Genomic DNA, 18,322 nt, shown 5'->3' with positions numbered 1-18,322 from the left:
GTTCAGAAGAACCTGAGACAACACGAGCCTTCTCCTGGCCCCTGACAGAGCAACCAACGCTTGACTGCACAAGTTTTATTCTTTAAATATCAAATATGCTCATACAAAAATAGCTACATCGCCAAAGTAGTGTCTAAAGTGCTTGAGCTCCCAGAGCGTGACACACAAGGCCGCGGGACACACATGTGCACTGAGCTGGGGGAGGGGCCAGGCTTTCTTCCCGGCGGTCAGCAGGGAGGCCCCCCCTTGGGCGGGGGGGGGGGACACGGCTAGTGTGTAGATTCACGCCGTGTGTGGCTCCCCCGCGCCCAACAGAAGCGGGGTCCGGACCACCCCTGGAGCTTCCCCGCCGGCGCCTTCCTGGTTGAAGTACCACTGGCTGGGGGCCTCCAGGCCCTGGGCTTGCTCCCAGACCTCCTGGTTGATTAAAGCCGCCTCTTTACTCGCCTCCGCCGAGAGGTCCAGCACCTGGGCGAAGCTCCTGCAGAAACAACAGGACGGATGAAGACTTTTGGCCTCTCCGCCCAGGGCCAGACAGAAGTGGGCTGCGTCCCATGCACTCTTGGGAAGCGTGCACGATTCAGAACACAGCTAAGCAGAGCTTGGAGAGGCCTGTAAGAACAGGACTGGGCAGGTGCAAAAGAAGAGTCATTTATCCACCAGATATTTGGGGAACTGCACCAAAACGGACGTATAGCCTCACGCAGTGTAAACGATGGCAGGGAAATACATGCTAAAGGAGTGTGTATGGCCAGCTGAAGCTCTGACCCTTGTGATCTGGAACCTTCTGGTGCACAGGGAGTTCCCCTGAGGCCACGCACACAAGAAGGGAATGTCCTAGTAGGTGGCAACTCTTTTTTAGGAGTAACTTTCAATGTTTTTAAACATTTCGAAGAGCATATTCAGCATCATAAAGGAGAACGAAAGATTTTTGGGGGGAAGATGAAGAGGAAAGCCCCAAGGTTTAAAAAAAAAAAAAAAAAAAATCCCCTGAAGTGGGGGGAAGCAGCAGCAGCGAGAAAGTTGCCGAGGGGGCTTGTTGGGGGAGCAGGCTGAGGGGTGCACTGCGGCCTGGGGGCTGCTTGCCCACGGCCCACATTCATGAAATGCATCAAACCAAACCGAGGATCTGTGCCTTTTCTATATGAATTTATACTTCCAGTAACAAGTTCCAAGAAGATCACCCCAAGCCCTTACCCCAGGAGATGTTTCAAGCATGAGCAGGCCCACCCAAGGGCACCGGAAATGCTGTGACTCCTGGGAAGTACAGGACAGGTGATGCTAGAGACCCCTTTCTATTGTGGCTTCTTGAGAACACACACGGGGGTTTGGGCTGAGTTCAAAGTGCTTTGCCCATTCCCCTCTCCCTACCTCAGTGGGCCCCTACACCCCCGGCCTCTGCAAACACCAGAGCTGCCCGCTCGCCGGAGCATGACTGGCTGCTCCCAACTTCAAATCTTTTCTGCAGTACCTTCGGAGTTCCAGATCCTTCTTTTGGGTCATTTCCTTGAGTTCGCTCAGCAGGTCCAGAGCTTTCATGTTTTCTTCTAAACTGCCGATCCCCAGTTCTTCCAGCAGATGGCATGTGGTCGTCAACTCCTGCTGCAAATTGTCTGGATGGGGAAAGGGGCGGTCAGCCAAGGGTTTCACAGTGCCTGGAGCAAGGGATGCTAGTTGGGAGGCTGACTGGATTCTTCTCGTTCCCCAGAATGCCTGTGTGTTATGCTGGAATCGTGAAGAGCTCAAAGGCAGAGAGGGTCACGGGGCACAACATTCATGTGCTGGTACCGCTTCTCTCCCCCGCCAGCCCAGTGCCGCAGATCACAGGGGCCTGAGATCATAGGCCAGGCGTGACCGCCAGCCGGGCGGTCGCTGGAACGAACCTGGAAGGCCACTTTGACGTCCTCAAAAGAAAGCAATGCAAAAGGCCAAGGATGTCTGTCCTGCAAGCAACTTAAAAACAAACCTGTGGTTCCCACTCCCCGTTCCCAGCATCTCTGCCCCCCTCACCCGAGAGCGTAGCCTGCATTTAAAGAAAGCAGCAGCTCCCCACTTCCGCACACGCCACACCATACATGCACTGAGTCACAACCCCCCACCACCAGGTTTTGAGACCACTGTAAGGGTTCTTCCACAAACACTAACACTCTTATACTCCTCGTACTGGTCTCCACTGCCTCCTCCCAAAAGACATGCTCAGGACCTAATCCCAAGTAGCTGCGAACGTGACTTTATGGCCACAGAGTCTGTGTTGACGTCACTGGGTTACAGTGAGGTCTGTGAGCTGGCATCCTTCGAAGCAGAGGGCCATTCGGAAACAAGGCCTGTGTGAAGACACAGGTGGACCAGCATGACGCCACCACCAGCCAAGGAGTGCCAAGAACAGGGAGCAACACCGGCAGTCAGGAGAAAGGCACGGAACGTGTTTTCCCTCCGAGTCTCCAGGGAGGTCCAACTCTGCTGACACTCAGACTCCGGACTGCGGGACCCCTGAACTGAAGGGAATGAACTTCTGGTGTTTTGAGCCACCCAATCTGTCATTAATTTCAGAAGCCACAGGCTCCTTTGCAACCCGATCCCAACTGCTGGCCGCCACCCACGGCACTTGTCAGGGACGGAGTCCAAGAGTCGCAGATGTGCAGCTCACTGCTGTCATTATAAAACCGGACACCTGTACGCAGAAAATCGCTCCACAAGGCTCATTCTTCAAGACTGCGTGTGATCCCCTTGCTACTCCGTACTGGGAAAAACTGGATTAAAAGCACCTGTGTCTGAGATTACCAATAGAGCAACGGCCTTTGTGATCTTGAACTCCGTTTATGGAAAGTTCTGGAGACAATGTCCACCTGATTTTAGGTGGCGATCCTTTACTTAACATCGGCCTCAAACAAGATGTATTTAGATGGCTCACGAGGACCCTGCCTGGAAATAACCAGACTCTAGGCCAGCTGAAAACTTGCTTTGGGAAAATACTCGCTCTGTGACACCTGGGTAGCTCAGTGGGTCAAGCCTCTGCCTTCAGCTCAGGTCATGATCTCAGGGTCCTGGGATCGAGCCCTGCATCGGGCTCCCGGCTCAAGGGGGAGCCTGCCTCCCCACACCCTTTGGCCTGCCTCTCTACCTACTTGTGATCTCTGTCTGTTAAACAAATAAATTAAAAAAAAAAAAAAAAAAAAGACACTTGCTCTAAAGAGAATTTTAAGATCAAGTATGCATGCGGACTCCTCCTTCCCGTGAAGGATCAGGTAGGAACCCTATGCCACAGAGGGGTCCCACGGCTCTTCACAGAAGGCAGGACGGGGCTGGGGCACCTGGCTGGCCTGATCGGTGGAGCAGGAGACTCTTGACCTTGAGTTCTGTGACTCTAAGCCCCATGTTCAGTGTAGAGATTACGTTTAAAAAAAAAGAAGGCAAGATGGGGTAAGGATCAGCGTCTCTGAAAAGAAACCCCCCGCCTTGGGGGACAGCAGCCGATCCCCAGGACTGTGTTTTGGCAGGGATGGAAATTACTGGGCCAGTCCACAGACCTGGCTTCAAATCCCAGCTTGGTCCTTACTCAGGGTGCAACCCTGGACAAACCGCAGCCTTGCCAGCCCCCTCCACTCCCGTCCTCTGCCATCTGATGAGGGACAAACACCTATTTGAGAGGAGGCTGTGACGTGACACAAAGGGATAAAGGTGGCTGGCACACAACAAGCCCCGACCCACACTGGCCGTTCGCTCGCTCTGCCCCTTGCCCGGCAGCCATCCCGTTTCCTACCTAAGAACCGCTGCCCGTCGCCGTCTAGGTGGACCGATTTCACGGGAAGCTCGTGCCTCGTGGTGTCCAGGGCCGTGGCGAACGTCTTGTACTGCTCCTTAAAGCGTTCGGCCACAGCCTCGTAGGGGCTGAGCATCTCGATCTACAGGCAGGAGGGAAGGAGACCTAGGACACAAGACCCAGTCCCATACCAGCAACCAGTGGTGCCAAAAGCTGGCCACAGAGTCAGAGCCAGGCGGCAGGGACAGCCCCCGGCCACACTCCCTCGGATCGCTCTGCCGGGCTCGCCCCGCCCCGGAACGTGCAGCGTGGGGACTACATGGCCGCTGACCTGAGCGTCAAGGACTTCTGCCAGCTCCCGCTTCCGCTGAGTGAGGAGAAGTTTGCGCTTCAGCTCGTGAGCCTTCTTCTGTAGCTTCTCCTTCTCTTTACACATGATTAATAAATTCCTCTCTGCCTTTTCTTCGAATGAAGCGAGACCATTCTCCATCTGTCAAGCGCATGACAGGAGCTGAGGCCAGAGGGAACGCCATCCCTGCGCCTCACAAAGCCTTTCCTCCTGCCCACGTCACGCACGAGCGAGCTCTGTCCCCACCTTCACAGTCAGCAGGGTCAGGAGCAACGTCTGGGATTCCATCATTTCCATCCCCTCCGATATGTCCTTGGGGAGGCAAAAACAACATTTTTGGTTGCCAGTGAATTGGTATAAGCCTAACTCTCTCCTCACCGGAAGGGCAGAAACCTAACCTTCATAAACCTGACTTAATTCAGTAATCTGATGATTCTCTCCTGTGTGTCAACCCGCTGTTTCTCTTTTCTCGTTCTGTCTTTTTGGGCGTCCTGCGAGAAGGAAGGGGCTGGTCCAGGCCCTTCCCGTGGCTGGCTGGTCTAGGTCACCTGGGGGAGTCCTGCGCAGTCAGTGCCACACTGAAGCCAGGAGGCGGAGTGAGACCCCAGCCCAGCTGTCCTCCCCTGGGGCCCAGGGCCTGGCCTAGTGCTTTCTCTAGCATAGTATCAGCAAACGAGGCCCCAAATCTCATTGTTCACACGATCTCACCTTCGAAACTACATGTACTTGTACATATACTTGGGGCAACTTAAACTCTACGAATATTCTGAGGACACGTATGGTCTTGGGTTTTCCCTAAAACGCGTGGCTGCCTCGTTCCATCTTAGAGCCTCGGGGCTCGAGTGGCACGTGCTGGGGGCGGGGAAGCTAACATCAGACGTCTCTAACTCCACAGCTTCTCTTTCATCTCAGACACTCACCGGGCTCCTCCTCTGTGAAGAAGAAAACGACGACGAGTCGGTTCTCTTCGACATCGTCTTTTCTAGCTGCGGAGTCTTTCTAACCATACTCTTGTCTAAGATCGTGAAGAGCATTTGGAAGGTGAGAACTCAGAGCTCGCTTTGGCAGCCCCGAGGCGTACCGCAAGGCCCAGCTGGGGAAGAGCAGGGGGCAGGTGGATGGTTTACCGTTGATGGCCGAGAGGTCCAGGTCCGGCGGGGCAGTGCCGTGCCCTTCCAGCAACGTGGACTGCAGGTCGCCCTTCCCGATTCCACTGCTGTCTGCGGGCCCAGTGAGAAGCCCCAGAGGTCAGCACAGTCTGCAAGGTCCTGCGCGCTATGGCGGGACACAGGCAACTCTGTGCAACCACTACAAGCTTTTTGCTTCCGAAAAGCCAGCATCTTGTGAGGGGAGCAGGACAGAGGGCTGAAGCAGCTCTGCAAATTCCCAGCCAGCAAGGTGAATCTATTTCAGAGCAGAAGGAGAGCGAGACGCAGGCTCTCCAACCCAGAGAGGTGAATACGCCTTGCTGCTTAGCTTGGTAAAGAAGGGCCATCTGTACCCCAATGTTTATAGCAGCAATGGCCAAGGCGCCAAACTGTGGAAAGAACCAAGATGCCCTTCAACGGGCGAATGGATAAGGAAGATGTGGTCCATACACACTATGGCATATTATACCTCCATTGAAAAGATGAATACCCAGCTTGGGTGGGTGGACGGGACTGGAAGAGATTATGCTGAGTGAAATAAGTCAAGCAGACAGAGTCAATTATCATATGGTTTCACTTATTTGTGGAGCATAACAAATAGCATGGAGGACAAGGGGAGACGGAGAGGAGAAGGGAGTTGGGGAAAATTGGAAGGGGAGGTGAACCATGAGAGACTATGGACTCTGAAAAACAGCCTGAGGGTTTTGAAGGGGGAGGGGGCGGGAGGTTGGGGGAACCAGGTGGTGGGTATTAGGGAGGGCACGGATTGCATGGAGCACTGGGTGTGGTGCAAAAACAATGAATACTGTTATGCTGAAAAGAAATAAAACAAACAAACAAACAAAAAACACTGTGTTCTGGACAGAGGTCTGCCACCTGCCACGCGCCCGTTCTTTCTTCTGCTTTTCCCTTCTTTCTCCAGCAGCTTCTGGGCTGTACCTCTTCCCTGGGGGGTCCCTTCATCTTTACCGTCTATTTAACCATGTGAAGTTATGCCTGACACCCCCTAAAATGGGCAGTGGGGTACTGTGGGCTCTAACCCAGCCAGGGTTACAGAACAGACGGCATGTGAAGTCCTCCCTGTTGTTAGCCAGGCGGCAGCCAGCGGTTGAAGGAACGCCCGTGAGGCCGAGAAAGAGGGGGTACGTGGGAATAAACAGAGCAGCGTCATGGTGACGTGTAAGGTGTGGGGCCCTGGGTTCCAATATTCGAAAAATTCTAAGTGAACAGGAGTCTGCTGACCTCCTGTACAGTGTCTCCTTCAAGAAATACGATGGAACTCAAACTGGCCGTCTCTCTCCAGTCTCGTGGTTATGGTTTTTTTTTTGTTTTTAAGATTTATTTATTTACTTATTTGAGAGAGAGACACACACACACAGCGAGAGAGGGAGCACAAGCAGGGGGAGGGGGAGAGGGAGAGACAAGCTTCCCACGGAGCAGGAAGCCTGATGCGGGGCTCGATCCCAGGACCCTGGGATGATGACCCAAGCTGAAGGCACCCAGGCGCTTCCCGTGGTTGTTTCAATGATGGTTTCTCAGCCCTGACACTATTGACATTTGGGGCTGCATCCCCCTCTGGGGCCAGGCTGTGTCGGGGGCAGCAGGCAATTGAAGGGCATCCCCGGCCTCTCCCATCAAATACAAGTAGCAGACCTCCCCACCCATCACAATAACCAAATGTGTCCAGACATTTCTAAGTCTGAATTGCCCATGGGTAAGAACCCTGATTTTAAGATGTGGCTGACCCAACTTCTGACCCCTCCAGGCGGCACACTGGCTTTCCCGGCTGGATGCATGACCCCAGACCCAAGGGCATGAGCAAAGACTACAGAGCTGGCCCCAGGACATGGAGCATGTCCAGGTCAAGGAGCAGCGCAGACGCTGGGCAAACACCTAAACCACGATCAGCAACTTTCCAATCCCCAAAAGGCTAGCAACTCACAGTCTACTATTGATTGGAGCCCCTACTGAGAACAGAAAGTCAATGAACATGTATTTTACATGTTCTATATACTATACTATAAACTTCACTCATTTAATAAAGTAAGCTAAAAAAAGAAAGGAAATATTAAGGAAATCCTAAGAGAAGATACATTTATAGTATCATATTGTAAAAATCCCACATAGCGGGGCACTTGGGTAGCTCAGTCGTTAAGCATCTGCTTTTGGCTCAGGTCATGAACCCAGAGTTCTGGGATCGAGCCCCAAAGTGGGCTCCCTGCTTGGCAAGAAGCCTGCTTCTCCCTCTCCCACTCTCCCTGCTTGTGTTCCTGCTCTCGCTGTGTGTCTCTGTCAAATAAACAAAGAAAATTAAAACAAAAAACCCCCCACATATGAGTAGATCCATGCAGTTCAGACCCATGTGGTTCAAGGGTCAACTGTACTAAATTCTTCCCGAGACTCACAGTTGTTGCCACTTTGAACAAGGAGGAGCGGGCCAAGAAACAGTTTTGCTTTTTGTGAACTGCTTTCATGAGAAAGAGGGCCCAGTGCTGCTGGAGAAGTGGGCAGGTGAGGAGCTGGCGGAGTGTGACTCTGGGGAGGGGCCTTCTCAGACTTCTAGAATGAACACACTGACTACAACTGAATACCACAGACACGGCAGCGATCGAAGTGGCAACTCATTGTCTACACTTTCCATTTTCCATTGCTGTTGATTTTCGTTTTACAACAAACACTTGTGTCTACAATCAGAAAAACTGCAAGTTCTGCGTATCACTCTGGTGACGGCTTCTAGGAAGATTAAGGGGAAACATGACGAGGAGGACCTAACCCAAGGTGGTGAGAGGCAGGAAGATGAGGCCCCACGGGCCCCCTGAGTCGCGCTCTCAGAGTTCCACCCAGGAAACGGTCACATGACCAAGGAAGCGTCATGATGGCCACACAGGAAGTAACCTCCTCTCGTCCCCGGCCATTCCCCTTGGGCTCCCCATGTGCCTCAGACCCGTCCTTACCCAGACACTCTTCTGACACTTCCCAGAAAGAAAGAGGGAGTTTCCCCTTCGCATACTGGAAAACAAAATTCACCACCACGTTCCTCACTTACAGAGTTTCAGAGCTGTTTCACACCCTCCCTCCATCTTTACACACCTTTGCTCTTCTGGAGCACATGGAGTTTCCTTCCCCCTTCAGGCATCTTCCCACCGGTCTTCACCGCATCTGCTGTAGAAGACTGTTAGAGGAACATATGACAGTCAGGATTCAGGGGACAAAACACCTCCCTTCCTGGTGTGTGCAGTTTGTATCTGCTATCACTTTGAGGCCAGGGAGAGACGAAGGGTTCTGACATTTAATTACATAGAAATGGGATGGCTTAATCAAAAAGGACACCCTCACAGGCACAGAACACAGGGAACTACCAAAATGTTTGCCAGTGATGGGCTCTGACATGGCAGATGCCAGGTGATTGATTTTTCTGTATCCTTTATAGTATTTGCAGAGAACATATTCCTTCCGTCATCAGGAAAAGCGAAGTTTCTGTACAAGTAATAATCTTCAAAACTCATTTAAAAAAAAACAAAACAAGCAATGCATGGAGCTCATAAGCCATTACAACATCCTAGCAGAAAGAAAACCTTGTGAAGAGCAAGAATGTTTCAAAGCGCAGACACCGTTCTGATTCAGCCTCCTACTGGGGGTCTCAGAATAAGAAATAAAAGGCAAACAGCTTAAAAAGGAAGAAAAAAACCTCTCTTCTTACATGATTTACAAAGAAAATCCCAAATGCTACTAAAACCAGTAAGTAAAGGGCTGCCTGGGGGGCTCAGTGAGTTAAGCATCTCATCTTCATTTCGGCTTGGGCCAAAATGATCTCAGGGTCGTGAGATCGAGTCCTGCATGGAGCCCAGGGCTCAGCATGGAGTCCACGTGAGCTTCTCTCCCTTTCCCTCTGCCTCTCACCTTCACTTGTGCGAGCATGCGCTCTCTGAATAAAGAAGCAAAATCTTTAAGAAATCAAACAAGTGAGTTTAGCAAGATTGCAGGATAGAGGGTCCATATAAAAAGATCACATTTTGGGGCGCATGGGTGGCTCAGTAGGTTAAATAGCAAGCTAAGTCTAAAACTTATATAGAAAAGCAAAGGAACAGGTCATGATCTCAGGATCACAAGATCAAGCTCCACACCAAGCACGGAACCTGCTTAAGATTCTCTCCTCCTGGGCACCTCGGTGGCTCAGTCGTTAAATGTCTGCCTTCGGCTCAGGTCATGATCCCAGGGTCCTGGGATGGAGCCCCACATTGGGCTCTTTGCTCAGCAGGAAGCCTGCTTTTCCCTCTCCAACTTCCCCTGCTTGTGTGTCTCTCCCTGTCAAATGAATACATTTAAAAAAAATCTTTTTTTTAAAAATATGGCAAAAGAGCCGGGACTTGCCAATAAGTACATGAAAAGATACTCAAGATCATTAGTTGTGATGGAAATGTACATTAAAAGCACAAGACGACACTTCACAGCCACTAGAATGGCTTCGGTCCATCTTAAAGTACCAACCAAACTCTCCTCTGGGGCTGCTGGGAATGTAGAGAGCTGCAGCCACTTTGGATAATGGCTGCATGGTTTCCCACAAGCCAGTGAAAACTACACTTACCTGCCATTCCTCTCTTGGGAGAAACGAGAGTGTCCACATGGAATCCCACACGAGAATGTGTAAGGTGGCTTTGTGCACCATGGCCCAAACCGACAATCAAACCAAATGCCCTTCACTGGTAAATGCCTACACCCGCCGTGGTCCACTCACCCTGGGGAACATTCCTCAGCCACCCGAAGGAACCGGCACTGTGACAGGCAACCACAGGGAGGGACCCCCTCTCATTTCTGTGAAAGCACATGCAAGAGGCTGCTGCATCCTGTGTGACCCCTTCTCAATGACCTTCCAGAAAAGGCAAAGTTATAGGGATGGAAATCAGGTAACTGCTGGGATGGGGGCGGGGCTGGCTTCAGGGGAGAGCCAAGGGAGGGAGGGTGACTGTGCTGTATCTTGACTGCGGTGGGTCTGTGACAGGATAAGTTTGTCAAAACTCGCAGACCCGTGTGCTCAAGAGTGACACGTAACTCTGTAAATTCTACCTGAAGAGATGGAAAAAAAAAAAAAAGGAAGGAAGAAAGAAAGAAAATGGACAAGCTCGTAGGAATCGAAAAAACCAGAGCACGCAGACACACAGGGATGCTTGTAAACAAGTGTACAAGGCAACACAAAATTAGGAGGCAGGGGCTGTGATCTTTTGTTGAAACTCACTTCAACAAAGTAAATCATGTGAATTTAAATTAAAAAACAAACAAACAACAACAACAAAAAAAACAAATTAAATCACAGCCTCTGGGTGATGCATCAAGGCAGCTTCCTCAAATGTCAAAGTGCACCTCTCCGGATGGAGAGGTTGATGGGGGGAGGGAGGCTGTGGAGGGGGTGGCAGGGGTTATATGGGAAATCTCTGTACCTGCCACTCAGTTTTGCTGTGAACCTAAAACTAACTTAAAAAAAAAAAAAAAAATTAAGTCTGGGGCACCTGGGTGGGTCAGTCAGTTAAGCATCTGACTCTTGACTTAGGTTCAGGAAACAATTTCAGGGTCATCGTGAGATGGAACCCTGCATCTGGTGTGGAGCCTGCTTGAGATTCTCTCTCTCCTTCCCCACCCCCCCAACCCCCTCAAGTGCACTCTCTCACTTTCTAAGAAACAAAAATAATAATTAAAAAATTAATTCCAGGGGCGCCTGGGTGGCTCAGTGGGTTGAAGCCTCTGCCTTAGGATCGGGTCACGGACCCAGGGTCCTGGGATCGAGCCCCGCATCGGGCTCTCTGCTTGGCAGGGAGCCTGCTTCCCTTCCTCTCTCTCAGCTTGCCTCTCTGCCTACTTGTGATCTCTGTCTGTCAAATAAATAAATAAATAAATATATTTTTTCCAAAAGTTAATTCCACTAAAAACAACTCATCCCCAAGAACTGACAGCAGTTTGTGAAAAGGTTTCCTTTTTCCTCAAGTTGGAGCTTAAGTCACATCATTATTTTTTTAAGTTTATTTATTTGTTTATTAAATAATCTCCACACCTAACGTGGGCTTCGAACTCATGACCTGTGATCAAGAGCAGCTCGCTCTTCTGATTAAGCCAGCCAGGCGCCCTTTCTGTCACCTTATTAAGAACCTGCCATTTCACTCTACCAGAGTAAAAGGTAGGGAGCAGAAATTCATAGTTCACTGAATTTTACCATAAACCAAATTTGGGAAAATAGAAGGAATAACACAACCTCTCCACCTTCTCAGTATGCACACAACGAAACAAGATACATAACTGGGTCATCTACTGAGTTTCTGAGTTTCTGTTAAATGCCACACAAAGCAGGTGTTTGTGTCATTAAGTGCTTCATTCCATCATTTTCTTTTTTTTTTTAATTTATTTCCTACTTTGTAGATCACTGCCTTTTTTTTTTTTTTTTAAAGATTTTATCCATTTATTTGTCAGAGAGAGAGAGCAGGCACACACATGCCCACAAGCAGGGGGAATGGCAGGCAGAGGGAGAAGCAGGCTACCCACTGAGCAAGGAGCCCGATGTGGGACTTGATCCCAGGATCCTGAGATTACAACCCGAGCAGAAAGCAGACGCCCAGCCAACTGAGCCACCCAGATGTCCCTGTCCCATCATTTTCAACAGCTGCATGATTTTCGTGGTGTGACTACGGATAGCTCACCTCTGAAATTCTGCCTCTGATACTGGGTGCTTCAGCCCCATCCTTTCTTCCCCACAGTCCTTTAAAACCCTGCAGGTGTTTTTCTAAGCACCAGCCAAGGTCAGGGACCGTGAGCTGGGCACCCAACAGCGCTGCTTCAGGACAGAATCCAGAAAGGGATTATCGGGTTGAAAGGAACAATCTCAGGTTTCAATAGAGATCATGTCTTTGCAAAAGGGATTTAGGACCATGCTGTGCCCGGCCCGTGTGATTTGGGCCAGAATTCCATTCAGACAGAACCCCATTCAGACCATTCAAACTGACGTTGTTACCTTTTTGGTGGTTTTCTTCTCGTACTGCAAGTATCGGGATTCGACGACTCTTCCACCTGCGGGGGACACACTGTTGGTTTAGAAGAAGACAGCAAGAGCCGAGCGTAAGGAGCCCCGCTCCCCACTATCAAAACCAGGTCCTATGTGCTCTCCCAGGTCGACAGCAGGAAAGGTGGGGGGGGCAGGCGGGCACTTCTCCCACTCGCTCCTCTCAGATCCCAGGCTTCAGTACCCTCGAGCATGTATGGGACATCTACTGTATGCGAGAACATGTAGGATACCTACGGTTTACAAGTCCCCAGGCTATAACAGAACAGGTTCAAAGTAGATAGCGGATTCAGGGGCAGGGCAGGGACAGGATAAAAGACCTTCCGCAGGGGGGCACCTGTTGGCCGCCCCCCCCCCCTTTCCACTCACTCCCTGTGGTCAGAACCCCGACCACCCCTTCCTTCACCAGCCTGTGTGTATGACCTACTCATGGTACAGGGCTTTCATGCCTCTTTATGCCCTTACCTAGCTCGGGGCCTCTCGGGAGACATGCTCAACACCAGGGTCATATACCTTGGTGACAGCCCAGCCCAGGCCCCCCACCCATTCCATGCCTGCCTTGCAATTAGGGCGTTTCTCACAATGGCCCATGTGATCACCCACAGTCCTCTGTTCTGATTCCCAACCCCTCTCCCCAGTCCTCCCTTGTACCTTCTCCGCCCCACTTCCCCCACACTGGGTCCCCCCAGTTAGCTAGTGACCAGTTACTGCTTCACCGGGAAGACAGCAGCAGCCCCAGGAGACCCTCCCACCTCAGCATCTGGCAGTCTCCCAAGTTCAGGGCCATATCCTGGTCCCACCAAGTGGAGGGACCTCTGTGCTTGCCACTGCCCTGGCAAACCCCCTCCCCCCGTTCCTCTCTTCAACGGTCTTCCTGGTATTTCCCCCTCCACGACCACCTATAGCTCCCCCTACACCTCCACTCCCCTCTACAATGGCGGCTCCTCTTCCTCTACCCTCTCCGGAACCCCAGTCCTGTCCAGTGTGGTTCTCATGATCACCACTGCACCAGAGAAACCGCTTTCTGCAAGACCACCGCAGTCTCCCTGCTCCAAAGCCCACCGACCCATTCCCAACGCGCATTCTGAACACAGCACTTGCAGGCATGCTTCCCTGGAAATATCCTGTGTCCTCCAGGCTGGCTTCCCGGCTGGTGGCTGAGAACCAGCTCCCCTGCAGGTCCTGAGCACCTCCAGGCACCTCGCAGCCCTCACATTCCTGAGGGGACCTCCCTCTCACCTCAATGCCCCTGCTCTTTCCTTCCAGCCACCTCTAGGGCCAGGACTTCTGTCTGCCTTGCTCGCGACTACAGTCCACCACCCAGCAGGGAGCAGGCGCCCAACCAGGCATCAGGTGCCCCATTGTACACTTTTTCTAGGTAGCTCCAGAGCTTGGAGCTCTCCCTTTCTCATGAAGGGAATCAGGAAGAGGATACAGTAAATGTCCCATGGCTTGAAAGTTTGGTTAAGTGACATGGTGATTTCAACCAGATGTCATCTTTCGCTGGGGCTGGGGGGTGTGGCTACAACCCTGAGTGGAAAGGAGGTACACCCATAGTTCATGGGGAGCATGAAGCTGGACAAGGAGCTAGTGGCTGCCTGGAGCGAGCACCAGGCAAGGAAGAGCCATGCCTGCTGGGTGAGTGGGCTCGGACCATCAGGCAGGAGGTGCTTAAAGGTTAAGACCAAGACCAGGTGGGGTCCAGGGGAGGAAATCCAAACACACAAAGGGTCTACCCCTGGATGTCCGGCAAGGGATCAGGGCAAAGGACACCTCCATTTTCAAGCAAAGGAAATGATGCTGCTTTTAGTCCGATGCCATCGGCAAAGGGTTTCGCTCCTCCAGAAGGATCCAAGGCCTGGGGTTCCCTGGACAGCTGAGTTTCCAGAAACCAGGACGTATGTGTTTGTTTTGAAGAGCAGTGAATTTTCCAGAGAAGCAATGGTACAACGAAGGATATAATTTGTGTTCCAGAGCTAGACCACGTGTAAACATACCACAGGTCATAAACAAGATGGGCGAGCCAGGCTGTAATGGAGGACCCTGCAGCCACTCGGAAGCAGAAGCCTGTTCTAAGTTCTCGGAGACACACACTGGCATGCAGAACACTTGAAGCAAACAGCTCTTTGTATCAGAGGCTTGGACTCCAAGGAGGGAGACCCTCGAGCCCACTGCCCACAGCGGCACTGCCAAGAGTCAAGGGAGGCTGTGAACAGTGACTGCAGACCCACTCAGGGACACCAGATGCGGGGGCACCCAAGGTGCTTCCAGAGAAGAAACTGAGACCCGAGTGTTTGCTAATGCATCCAGCTTCGGCTCTCCTCACCCACGTCTAGTGGCGAGGTCTGCGGACAGCCCGTGACTCCCGCCGCTGGAAGGGCCCACTGCCCTGGATGACCTCCCCCAGGTCCTGTCACACCCCTGGCCACAGAGCTGGATGACCAGACTCGGACTTCCCAGAGGTGTCCCTACAAGGAAATAGAGCCCTAGCTTCCCCAAAAGCACTTACTGAAACTGGATCGTAAGCTAGATTCCGACTTTGCTCACCTTGTGTTTTTCTTCCTTTCATCTTAGCGCCACCAGGAGTACCGGGACCCCCCGCGGAAGGCTTCCTAGAAGAGGGACATAGAGGGTCTTGCTGACATAGTTACATAGTTGGCTAAGCTCAGGGAAGGCAGCGAGGAGCCCGGACTTCCTTGGGACAACGCAGTCCGAGCATCCCCAACCGCCCCCACCAATCTCCCGGCCACACGCCCATGTCTTGCAGGCAAGGTCACCTTGACAAGAACAGAGACACAGAGCCCCTGCCTGGCTGAAACTGAGAAGGGCCCAGAGCAAGAAGAGTGAGAGGGGCAAGCAGGTTTGCCAAGCCTCAAAGATCTCAACATAAGTCAGGGCTTCGTTAATTGTGCCCACTCTATGCCCCTGGTAATAACCCGGTGAATGAGAGGTGAACTCCTTCCCCGAGAGGGAAGAGCAGCGCTTCCCGGTCAGGCCACATGAAGAGTGCCCCGACACGTAAAGGGGTGAGGGGAGGTGAGAGACAAAGCCCCGTCTGCCCAGGTCCATGAGGAAGGACATTCAGGGACAGGGAGCAACAAGGCCAAGGGCACAAGGACAGAGGAGAATGATATCAAAATAGGAACTGATCAGCCCTATGGCTTCACTGCTTCACTGGCAGAGTTCTGACTTCCCGGCTTATGGGCTCAGCCTACCGACCGGCAACCCTTCTCTGCAAAGGACCAGACAACAGAGATTTTCAGCTTTTTTTTTTAAGATTTTATTTATTTGACACAGAGAGAGAAATCACAAGTAGGCAGAGAGGCAGGCAGAGGTGGGGGGGGGAGAAAGCAGGCTCCCTGCAGAGCAGAGAGCCCAATGCGGGGCTCGATCCCAGGACCCTGGGATCATGACCTGAGCCGAAGGGAGAGGCTTTAACCTACTGAGCCACCCAGGCACCCCGAGATTTTCAGCTTTATGGGTCGTATGTTCCTGACAAGAAAACCCTGAGTGTATTTAAGCCCAAAAAAGAAGCAAAGTACTGATACATGCTAAACGGACAAGTCTCAAAAATATTATCCTGGGATGAGGGCATCTGGGCGGCTCAGTCAGATAAGCATCTGACTCTTCATTTCGGCCTGGGTCATGATCTCAGGGTCCTGAGATGGAGCGCTGAGGCAGAGTCTGCTTGAGATTCTCTCCCTCTGCCCCTCTTCCTGCTTGCTCTCTCTCAAATAAATAAATAAATCTTAAAAAAATTTTTTTTTTTTTAAATATTATCCTGGGGGCATCTGGCTGGCTCCGTCCATGGGACATGCGACTCTTATCTTAGGGTCAGGAGACCGAACCCCACATTGCGGGTCGAGTTTATTTAGAAAAATAAACAAAATCTCTTTTTAAAAAAATTATCCTGGATGAAAAAAAACAGACACATATTGCACAATTCCATGTATCTGAAATGTCCAGAACAGCCAAAGTAAGACAGAAAGCAGATTGTGTTGGTCAGGAGCAGAGGAGTGGATGAAGGATGGGGAGTGACTGAAAATGAATACAAAGTTTCCTTCTGGGCTGATGAAATGCTCTGGAACTAGACAGAGCTGGTGGCCGCAGAGTGTGAATGTCTTAAGGCCATTAGATTGCTCACTTTGAAATGATGCTATGTGTGTTTCACCCCTGTTTAAGGGAAGAAAGAATGAAGCTCGATGTATTAGGAGAGAGGGAACCTCGAAGCAGGAGACTCGGGGGTGCGTCCCAGGTGTCCAATCTGGGCAAGTAGGACGCTACCAATAGAGACCAGCAAACCAGAGAGGAGCAGACTGAGGGGCAGGGCCGGGGCCTGGGCACTGTAACCCCTGCTGACGTCAGGACACAAGCTCCACTGGTCACAAAGCGGCAGACCCCTTGCTCAGCTCACTGCAGGCTCTGAGGACCCCAAGTGAGATCCAGCGGTGCTGGGTCATAGTGGGCAGAGGCAGCAACCAAATAAACGCTCACTGGGTGCCTGTAGCTCTTCTCCTTCACACAATCCTCCCAACCCTACAAAAACCTCCCCGTAGCCCTGCTTTATCCTTTTTTTAAAAAAAAAAAAAAAAAAGATTATTTATTTATTTATTTGACAGACAGAGATCACACGTAGGTAGGCAGAGAGGCAGGCAGAGAGAGAGGAGGAAGCAGGCTCTCCGCTGAGCAGAGACCCTGAGGCAGGGCTTGATCCCAGGACCCTGGGATCACGACTTGAGCCAAAGGCAGAGGCTTTAACCCACTGAGCCACCCAGGTGCCCCTGCTTTATCCTTGTTTTCTGGAAAAGGACTGGAGTGTTTGAACAGGTCACCTCTGGCAAGTCTCAAAGCTGGCAAGGGACAGAGCACAGATTCCCTACGGGGTCTGAGCCACGGCTCTAGAATCAAGCCGAATGGGGGTGGTGGGTTCACTACACCTGTGCCAGCTTCAGATACCTCCCCCCAAACCTTGGAGAGGGTAAGGGCAATCTCACAGGGCAATGATCCCTGGATTCAACACAAGTGATTTCAACTGGTCTATTAAACTTCAGTTTTCACTGGCACAACAGAACATGAGCCGAGTGAACAAATAAAACGAACCCAGCCCAGGAATCATGACCGGAACCGGGTAAATGGTCCAAGTCTTGTCTCTATTGTTCTTGCTGTGTGATCCTGGACAAATGACCTTCTCTCTCCCTGAGCCTCTATCATCTCATCTGTAAAGGGGAAGCATAGGAAAGAAGGGTTGGGAGGATTAAAGGAGATTCTTTAGTGGCCCAGCTCTTGTCCACTATAAAATGGCAACTAATCGCGACAGATCACGTTAAAGAGCCACGCACTGTTCTAAGTTCTTAAATTTCACCCGAGGCCTCCAACGTTGAACGGCGGCGTCATTCGCCGGGTTTCTCAGCGGAGGAAAGCGAAAGCACAGAGAGGTTAAGCCACTAGCCAGAGATCGCCCCGCACCCACACAACTGACGGGGGACTCAAGTCTAGTTCCGCGCCCAGGCTGCCGAGCATGCGCAGCGGCCGCCCGCCTCCCAGAGCCCGTGCACCTTCGGTGGGTCCTGAAGGGGTCAGATGCCCAATCCCCAACTCTGCTGCCCCACCTCCCCCAGCTCTCGGCCATGGCCTTCTCGCCGGCACCCACAAAATCCAGACCTGTGGCGCTTCAACTCACCCAGCTCCGCGTCCCGAGGAATCCGCCATTTCCCGCCTTTAACTCAAAGGCCGGCTCTTCAAGTCCGGGTCCCCGCCCCCTCGCCCCGGGCCGGGCCATATTGCGCCGCCATTGGAGGGGTGGCCGCTGGCCTCGGGGAGCGTGTCTGCGGGTGAAGCGGAAGACCCCTGAGCGCGCGCCACTCTGTTTTCCCCTCACACTTGGTTTCATCCACCAGCTGCAGGAGGCGGTGTCCCGAGCCGGTTGGGAGGGGGCGGATCTTCGCGGCGCTCCGCCCCGGAACGCTCTGGCGTCACGCCCCAGCCCAGCCCCTCCGGAACCCGGAAGCGGGAGCGCGCGGGGG

The 18,322-nt window shown here is 52.1% G+C and overlaps 1 protein-coding gene across 1 annotated transcript; it reads right to left on the bottom strand.

Moving 5' to 3' along the window:
• Positions 1-60: 60 nt before the first annotated feature.
• On the bottom strand, positions 61-18,211 carry HAUS8 (HAUS augmin like complex subunit 8). Its single transcript, XM_044253981.1, has 11 exons — positions 17,980-18,211; positions 14,847-14,911; positions 12,252-12,307; positions 8,348-8,429; positions 5,237-5,329; positions 5,030-5,124; positions 4,356-4,421; positions 4,092-4,250; positions 3,761-3,902; positions 1,472-1,613; positions 61-481 (listed from the first exon to the last, which is right to left on the bottom strand). The coding sequence occupies exons 1-11, from the start codon at positions 18,006-18,008 to the stop codon at positions 283-285; spliced, it is 1,128 nt and encodes a 375-aa protein (XP_044109916.1). The 5' UTR covers positions 18,009-18,211; the 3' UTR covers positions 61-282.
• Positions 18,212-18,322: the final 111 nt, after the last annotated feature.

This window comes from Neovison vison, chromosome 6 (assembly GCF_020171115.1).
Source record: "Neovison vison isolate M4711 chromosome 6, ASM_NN_V1, whole genome shotgun sequence".
Lineage (NCBI taxonomy): Eukaryota > Metazoa > Chordata > Mammalia > Carnivora > Mustelidae > Neogale > Neogale vison.
This window is presented reverse-complemented; position numbering and strand designations above follow the sequence as displayed.

Coding starts and splice junctions, on each gene's coding strand:
- HAUS8 (XM_044253981.1), bottom strand. CDS start 18,008: ATGGCGGATTCCTCGGGACGCGGAGCTGG. Junction 5,125..5,236: donor GGACCTCTCGGCCATCAACG/GTAAACCATCCA, acceptor TCACGATCTTAG/ACAAGAGTATGGTTAGAAAG. Junction 4,251..4,355: donor TGACCCTGCTGACTGTGAAG/GTGGGGACAGAG, acceptor TGCGCTTGACAG/ATGGAGAATGGTCTCGCTTC.